Raw genomic sequence first — 8837 nt, 5'->3', positions numbered from 1 at the left:
TTGAGTCCCTCAGAGGTGCTTTGGGGCCTTGGGTGCCACTGCACAAGTTGGGGAAAAGATGGGTTAGTTGGCAGGCTTCTGTGTTTCCACTTCAAATACAGAAGCTCTTTTAGAAATTATGGTCCTGTCTAAAATTTGGTTCGGAAAAAGAGTTCTGCTACTACACAAAGTTTAATATTACATTTATAAGATTTCTAAGGGCCCTTATAGATCCCCTAAACTGGGATTTAAAAAAAAATCTCCCATACACAACAGGGATTTAATGTGATAAAATGTTTACACACAGAAACACAATAAACAGCTCATTTTTAGTATTAATTTTTTTATAACCACTTTTTAATCTTGGAATTATCTCAAAATAAGATGCAATGCAATACTTAAAATGATGATGTGAATATATCATATGCACTTTGAAAATGATTGGCAATTCTCATGAAGACTGTATTTTGAAAGCCATAGAAAAATGGCTTACAAAGTTCAAGACCAAATTCAAATTCTATAAATTTTTTTTCTCTTAGGCAACAGTAAATCTATGTCTTAATCCAAACAAATATGCAGGAATGAATTATCTGAGTCTCACAATTACTGTGTCTAAGTCTCCTTCACAAGTACAGTATCTTTCTTTGTATTCTTGGCCAAGGCAGACCCTGAAAGTTCAATTTACCAGGCTCATTAGAAGTGCCAGACAAATCAGACTGGTAATTCACCAGAGCTTCCTTTCCTCCTCAGCTTCTAAAGTGTGTTGCAAGGGGAGGCTTATCAGAATCACCTGGGGAGCTTTTTCAACTCACACTTATGCCCTTCTCCTTCTTGCCAAATACTCACTGGAGAAGGAAATGACAACCCACTCCAGTGTTCTTGCCTGGAGAATCCCAGGGACGGGGAAGCCTGGTGGGCTGCCGTCTATGGGGTCGCACAGAGTCGGACATGACTGAAGCGACTTAGCAGCAGCAGCAGCAGCACTGGTTTAACTTGGGGCTTCATTCTGTCCCACATAAAAGGTCTCTCCATCTTTTAAAATCCTACTCAATTTAAGGTAGATGGAGTAAAAACACCTGAACTGAGAATACATTGGCTTTGACACAGCTGGTTGGGCAAGTCACTTAACTTATCTGATCTCAAGTTTTTTTTCCCTCTAATTTTTGAGATCCCCTTCCAACTTTGAAATTCTATGACTGCACGTCAGGTCAAAGCAGCTTTCAGACTACTAGCACAGAATGACTTGTCATTTCTTGGGTTTCCAACAATCTGGGCAATACAACATATCCCCTAGTTATATACTGTCCTATATTGCCCTCTAGTTGTTTTTACATGAAAACTTTTTTCTTCTCTATGACAGTTTAAACTGTATTTAGTTAAAAATCTTATTTTCCATGGCAGGCAATATGCATTTTACTTAACTTAAATCTCCTAGGACAACTCAGGGTGTGTCCTAAGGTGAAATGAAGTGAAGTGAAAGTCTCCAGTCATGTCCGACTCTTTGTGACCCCGTGGACTATACAGTTCATGAAATTCTTCAGGCCAGAATACTGGAGTGGGTAGCTGTTCCCTTCTCCAGGGGATCTTCCCAACCCAGGTCTCCCTCATTGCAGGCAGATTCTTTACCTGCTGAGCCACAAGGGAAGCCCAAGAAAACTGGAGTTAGTAGCCTATCCCTTCTCCAGCAGATCTTCCTAACCCAGGAATCGAACCAGGGTCTCCTGCATTGCAGGCAGATTCTTCCAAGGAAATCCTAAGGTAATCAGAATATATTTATATTGATATGTTCAAAGCAATGAGATCCCTTCTTTCAAAGTCCTGGAATTATATTTTTACACCAGTGCAGTAGAATGGGAAGGAGTGGGAGGTGGGAGGGAGGTTCAAGAGGGAAGGGACATATGTATACCTATGGCTGATTCATGTTGATGTATGGCAGAAATCAACACAATATTGTGAAGCAATTATCCTTAAATTAAAAATAAATAAATTTTAAAATAAAAAAGAAATATAATGTGAGCCACAAATGTGAACTTGAAGTTTTCTAGTAGGCATATTTAAAAAGTGAAGACAAGTGAAATTAATTTTAATAATATATTTAACCCAAGATATACACAAAATATTAGCATTTCAACATGTAGTCAGTGTAAAAATGATTGAGATATTTTGTATTATTTTTTCATAATTTTTTCAAAATCCGGTGTATATTTTACATTGATAGCACATTTCAATTCAAAATGGCCACATTCAAGTGCTCATTAGCCCCATGTGGCAAGTGGCTACCGCATTGAACAGCGCCGTTCTGCTTAACAGAGCTGCTTTCCAAACCGAACACTTATTTTTCTATTCATATGATGACATTGGGCACGTAATAAGTACCAGGCACTGGGCTAGCCAGAGGAGCGCAAAAATTAATCAGACTCATACTGGTAAGGGAGATAGATTTGTAAATCACTAGCTGTAATATAATGTGGTAGGTGTTCTGATAGAGATGCACCGAAAATTTTCATTTGGCAGGGGAAAGGAGCTCAAGGAAGTTTTCAGAGGAAGTGGCTTTTGAAAACGTGTGTGTGTGTATAGGAGGGGTGACTTTTGATTGTGTATGTATGTAAAGGGGTGACAGTAACTTTTAAGAGTATGTGTGTGTGAGAGGGGTGACGTCACGGGGAAGAGGAAGGGCGAGGATTGGCCGGTAGGAACCCAAAGCTCGAGCTGCTGGGTGGCCGGAAGCCGGAGGGGGGCGCTACTTGCACTTCTCTCTCACGCGCGCAGACCTGCGAACCCGGCAAGCTGCGCGGAGTTCCGAGCCCCTGGCCGCCCTGGCCCTTGTGGCCAGGGAGCGCCTCACGAGGTAAGGCGCTCGCCTGGCCGGCTCCTGGAGTGCTCCTGCCTTCTCGCGCCCGCCCTGGCTCCGAATTCAGCCTCGTCACACCCGCTCCTCAGAGCCGATGGCACAGTCCGGGCCCGGGTCGGCGACGAGGAGTCGCGAGAAAAGCAGCGCCTGGGGTTTGCTTTTTTATTTGCGTGTGTGTATCATTCACAGATGTCTACTAGTAATAGGCAGCATAACAAAATGAGTCCATGGAAACGGTTGCTAGGCTGACTTAACAGCAGCCTACGGAAGTTTTCAGACGCTTAGGTAACAATGGAGCTACTGAACCAATGCAGCGCCCCTTCCGGTTTCTTCATCTCTCGCCTAGCTCAGCTTTCCCAGGGTTGCCTTTGACCCCGGAAGTGAGGCTTTCCGGGTTCCTCCCTCCCTAAGATGGCAGCAGCCGAAGACGAGTTACTGTTACCGCGGCTCCCTGAGCTGTTCGAAACCAGCAAGCAGCTTTTGGACGAACTGGAAATCGCAACTGAGCCCACCGGCTCCCGAATAATCCAAGATAAGGTGTTCAAGGGACTGGATCTCCTGAAGAAGGCTGCTGAAATGTTGTCGCAGCTCGACTTGTTCAGGTATGGGCGAGAGGGTAGTAACCAACGGCAGAGAATGTAGGTAATGATGGTCACCAAGGGTGGAGCCATTGAGCCTGGGTGGAGGAGACCTTTAAAACTGGGAGCCTTTCTATCCGACCTCCCCCTGCGATCCTGTGTACATCGTTTGCGTTCTCTACCTCTCTTCCAAGATAGTTAATTTCCCACGACTCTCCTCCCTAGTTTCGGTTATTTGCAGAGGCATTGGATGTGAGTGCTCAGCCACTTTCATTGAAGAAAGCCGGCAGCTGTTCCAGGTGCCGCCTCCCTTTGTCCCACCCCGATCCCAGCCCTCCCCTCCCCCAGGAAGCAAGGGCCGCAGTTGGAATGCCTAGCCAGACTTCACAGCCTACTCTGCTCTTTGCAGCCAAAATGAAGATTTGGAGGAGATCGCGTCCACCGACCTCAAGTACCTGATGGTGCCAGCATTTCAAGGAGCGTTCGCCATGAAACAAGTCAATCCCAGCAAGCGTCTAGATCATTTGCAGTGGGCTCGAGAACACTTTTTAAACTACTTAACTCAGTGCCAGCACTATCATGTGGCAGAGTTTGAGCTGCCCAAAACCAAGACCAACTCAGCTGAAAATAACACTGCTAATTCCTCCATGGCCTATCCTAGCATCGTTGCTATGGCATCTCAGAGACAGGCTAAAATAGAGAGGTGGGTCATTTGAGGACTGCCTAATGGCAGTGCTATTGGGGAAGAGTGCATGTTTTTTTCTGGGGGGTGGGAAACAATGGTGTATGTATTCTTTGGGTTCTTATTGAGCATAGGCCCTGGTGAGAGCAAACTCTCAGTTTTTCAAGAAGCCTCTGTCTTGGTTGAAATGATCATACCTGTCAGACTCCTAGCACCTTATGGTTGCCAACAGCAACAATGTAGTTTTAGCAGTGTTTCCCAATCTCTCCCACATCACAGCATAGCAATATTCACACAGTACAGTGTGGCACTCCATGGACTGTATAGTCCGTGGGGTCACAGAGTCGGACACGACTGAGCAACTTTCACTTCACTTCACAGTGGGGTAAGTATCTCTGAAAGGCACAGATATCTTATACCTGTAGTCCATTTTTGGTCCATTGATTGAGAAGCTCTGTTCTAACAATACTGGATCAGGTGTGTAACATCCTGAACTAATCTTAATACTGGCATAGCCTTATCATGTGAAAGTGCTCACAGTGTTTAGGAGCTATGCTCGGCAGTGGGGATTCAAACTGGGTATGGACATTTGTATGAATATGGGTGGTCTCTTCCTTGGAGGAGCATACAATCTGGTGAGGAAAAGAAGCATAGAAATGATATAAACTATAGAATGATGTGATAAGAAAATGTGTAAAGTATTGGGAGAGCAGGAAAAAAGGGCACCTAACCAAAGAGGGAGCAGGAGAGAAGAGAAGGCTTCCTGGCAGAGGTGACTCCTCTGATGAGTTGTTTAAGGGTGCATAGGAGTATTATATAAAGGAAGAGGAAAGGATGGCTTTAGCCAGCAGAGATAATAGCAGTAGAACAGCTACAGGGGCATTAAAGACCACAGTGTTGGGATGAAGAACAACTGTAAGCAATTAGGTGATGCTGGAACACAAAGTGGGTGGTGAAGAGGGGGAAAGAATACTGAAAAATGTTGTAGGGTTCAAACCAGGGAGAGCTTGGGGTGTGAGGAAGGTGAAAGAACGTTCTGGGATCTTGGGAAGGGGGTTTGAATTCCAGCTCCAGCATTTGATCATTCTGACTTTGGGTAGATTGCTTGGTCTCTCACTGCCTTAATTTCCCCAGGTGTAACACTGGATGATAATAGGTCCTATAAAGTAGTTAGGAAGATTAGAAGAGAAATGAATTTAAAAATCTCAACACAGTGTCTGATACAGTAAGCACTCAGTCAACTATTGTTAGATCTTTTTGTAGCTAAGTACAGGTGGTGGAGTCAGAGACCTGGGTTTGAAACTCAGTTCTACTTATAAGCCATTGAACTTTGGGTAACTTGTGTAACCTGTCTGAGCTTCAGGTTTCCTCATATGTGAAGTATAAGTAACAATGGTACCTCTCTCATAGGGTTAAGAGGCATTAATAAAATAAACCATGTAAAACAGCTGGCACAGTATCTGACACATAGTAAATGTTCTATGTTAGCTACTATTAGGCCATGCTAAAGAGCTTGAACTTTGGTTGGTGACTTGGGATCCACTGGAGGCCCACCACTGCAAAGAGTAGGAAGGTCATATTTGCACTTTAACTTGCATAATCTGGCAGCAGTTAGGAAGCATTCTGAGGGAGAAGATTAGATCCAGTTAGGTCACAGAGGTGATGGAGGCCTTACTACCCCAATGGCAGAAGGGATGGGGGGATATATTTATTTATAGGGTTGAATCTGCAGAAAACCTGGTGATCAGTTGGTTTGGGCAGGTAGGGTAGAAGGAAGCAGCATGGTAGATGTCTATGTTTCTGATGTAGGTGGAAGTCTGTGGAACTCATTGAGATGGGGAATAGAAGAGGAAGAATAGATAGGGGAGAGTATGAATTCTATATTGAGACATGTTGCATTTAAGGTGCCTAGAAGACATCCAAGTAGAGGTAGCTGTAGCATGAAACTCAGGAGAGGCCTGGTCTAGACAGCTGAAAATTGATTGATTCATTTAACATATTTATTGAGCCTTTACTGTGTGCCAGGAACTGCTCTAGGTAATGGAGAACCAGACGGCTTCCATGACCTCATGGAACTCTTGTTTTGGTGGAGGAGACAGACAGTAACTAGTAAATAAAACTTTAGGTGGTAAGGGCTTTAAATAATAAAGTACGGTTAAAAGCTGGTGAGCAACAGAATGATTTTTGAGGAAATGGGATAGACTGATATGAAGTGGAATTCAGTGTCATGTCCTCTGTGAGAAGGTAGAGGTAGCCTGTTGGCATATACCAGTTTAAACAGTGAATTTGGTATCCAAATAATTGCAATATATCAAAAAAAACAAAACCAACAACTAAATGCAATAGAGAGATACAAATGGTGTTGTGGAGAATGACCAGGGAGTGATCATATCTGGTTGGAGGGATAAGGGAAAGATTTCGCATTTGAGATGAGAGGAGAAGCTTGGTTAAATGTAAATTACGGGTTTGCCTGAATGTAAAAGTAATTAATACTCATTGTGAAAGTTGGAAAACAGTATTTTTTTAATTAAAAATAAGCTTTCATCTTAGCACTGAGATGATCTTTGTTAACTTCCTGATGTATTTCCTTTCAGATATATAGTTATTTTAGTTAATACATTTGGAGGAATACCATTTATTCTTTTTTAAAACCTAACATCCTATTGTGATTTCCCTTTGTCTTTTGAAGCCAAGATATTTAATGGTAAAATAGTATCAGTCTTATATTGTAATTATTTAAGCAAATCTTTTATAGTCAAATGCCTAGACTGTTAATGGGTAGAGGTTTTTATTTGATTTTGCTATTTTATTGCTACAAAGAAACATAATTGTATCTCTCACTGTTTCCTTAGGATAGATTTCTAGAAGGACCAGTAAGTGCCTAGATTAAAGGATTTGAATATTTTAAGACTCTTGATGGTAACAATATTGCTTTCCATGGTAACAATATTGCTTTCCATAGTAACAAAGTTTCAAAGTATGTTCTGCTACACCAGATGGGCAAACAAGAAAGATACCTCATTGTTTTGATTTGTATTTCTTTGATTAGAAAGCTTGATCTTTGAACTTTTTTTTTTAATGCCCAACAGACAAGATAGCAACATTATCTTTTTGTTAATGGGGCCTATATTTATATACTAGCTCAGGCCTTCCCTGACCTTCAGACTCATGCTTCCAGCACTGTTTGTGGATGTTTCTCAGACATCTCAAACTTAATTTGCCCTAAATTGAATTGTTGACTTTTTAATCCCCAAATGTGTCCTCACACCCAAGTCCTAACGATCTCAATAAAGAGACTGCCATTCACCCAGTTGTTTTAAGCTAGAAACCTAGGAGTTGGCTTCAGTTCCTCCCTTCTGTATTGCCACATCCAGTCCATCAACAAGGCCTACCAGTTCCAGCTACAAAATATACCTAATGTCCTCTGTTTATCTCTTTCTCCACTGTCATACCTTCACCTAGGCCAGCAGCATGTCTTACCTAAAATATCCCAGCTATTACCTATAAAAATGTGGATGATCTGCATCTGCCTCTCTCCTGTCTCATCATATATTGTACTCCCCTTGTTCACTGGACTCCTGCCATAATAGCCTTCTTTCAGTTCTGGACAGATCCAGCTCTTTCCTCCTACAGAATCTTTGTACATGTTGTTCTCTTTGGGGGAAATGCTCTTCATTTATGTCTTTCTGGGCTTTGTCTTTTTTCACTACTAGAATGTATATTCCATGAGAGCAGTAGCCATCTCTCTCTTGTTCTCTGTGGTAGGTCTAGCACAGGGCCTGGCATACAGAGGTGCTCAAAAAGTATGTTTTGTTGTTGACAAGTGGCGTGTGGGGACAAAGCCTAAGGCAAGGTAGTTTAAGGTATGTACAGGAAATGGAGAAGAGTCTGGTTTGGCAGAAGCTAAAAGTAGTATGGTCAGAGGACTATAAGGAAGTGATGTGTATAGAACACTGAAAGGGAAGAGAGATGCAGAAAGGCAAGTTAACATGTTATAATAGTACTTCAACTGGGAAGAAATGATAATGAAGTTACAGTTGTCAGAGATACTACTTTTGCAAGAAGCATTTGTAGGATTAGAAAGCAAATTGTTTAAATTCTTATTCAATTTCTGTAAGCCCTCCATCCTCTGCCTCATTTACACACTGAGGTCATCCTACATAAAACACCTAAATAGTATGTCCTCTCTCTCTCTCTCTCAAAGCTTGTTTCTTCATGTATCTTCTCTACTCTTAATTCCCATCTTTGAGGAGTAAGTGTAAGTCTTGTTGATTAATTGAATCTACATTCTTTTGACAGAAGTGGAGAAGTAGAAGCTGGGTAAGTAGTGAGTCTAGTTTAGGACTTACTGAATTTAGGTCCTGATGTGACAACTGGTCAGCTTTGTCCATAAACAGATGGAAATGTGTAACTTATGAGACTGTTTTGCAGCTAGTGATAAAAATTTAGGAGCACCGATGGGTATGAATAGATTGCCACAAAAAAACATGCAGAGAGAAAAAAGCCAAGGATAAAACCTTGGGGGAAAATTAAGGAAGAAGGATGAGAAAGAAAAGAGCAGTCAGAGATAAGAGACTCAACAAGGTATAGATGGAAGTACTTATAGAAATAAGCCTGGGGAGGAAAGAGAACAAATGTCATGTCCTCTTTGAAGTTTCTCCCTACCTGTCTCCCCTCCCAGATACTATAGCATTTAGTTTTTGTTACTTATCTGGGCATAACTATCTGTTATTCTCTAGACTTGGAA

The 8837-nt window shown here is 42.0% G+C and overlaps 1 protein-coding gene across 3 annotated transcripts in view; it reads left to right on the top strand.

Moving 5' to 3' along the window:
- Positions 1–2737: 2737 nt before the first annotated feature.
- Positions 2738–8837, top strand: part of IGBP1 (immunoglobulin binding protein 1) — a 40267-nt gene continuing 34167 nt past the window's right edge. For 2 of the 3 annotated variants that reach the window (XR_009692001.1, XM_061136987.1), the window contains exons 1-2: positions 2738–3432; positions 3818–4111. Coding sequence is in view for 2 of the 3 variants with exons in the window: in XM_061136987.1 (XP_060992970.1) it covers positions 3242–3432; positions 3818–4111 (485 nt within the window). In the remaining variant the exon portion in view is untranslated. The remainder of the gene's footprint in view (positions 3433–3817; positions 4112–8837) is intronic. The other variant, XM_061136986.1, reaches the window with a different exon arrangement.

Source organism: Dama dama, chromosome X, assembly GCF_033118175.1.
Source record: "Dama dama isolate Ldn47 chromosome X, ASM3311817v1, whole genome shotgun sequence".
Taxonomy (NCBI): Eukaryota; Metazoa; Chordata; class Mammalia; order Artiodactyla; family Cervidae; genus Dama; species Dama dama.
The sequence above is the reverse complement of the archived record's forward strand: the minus strand, read 5'-3'. Positions and strand labels throughout refer to the sequence as shown.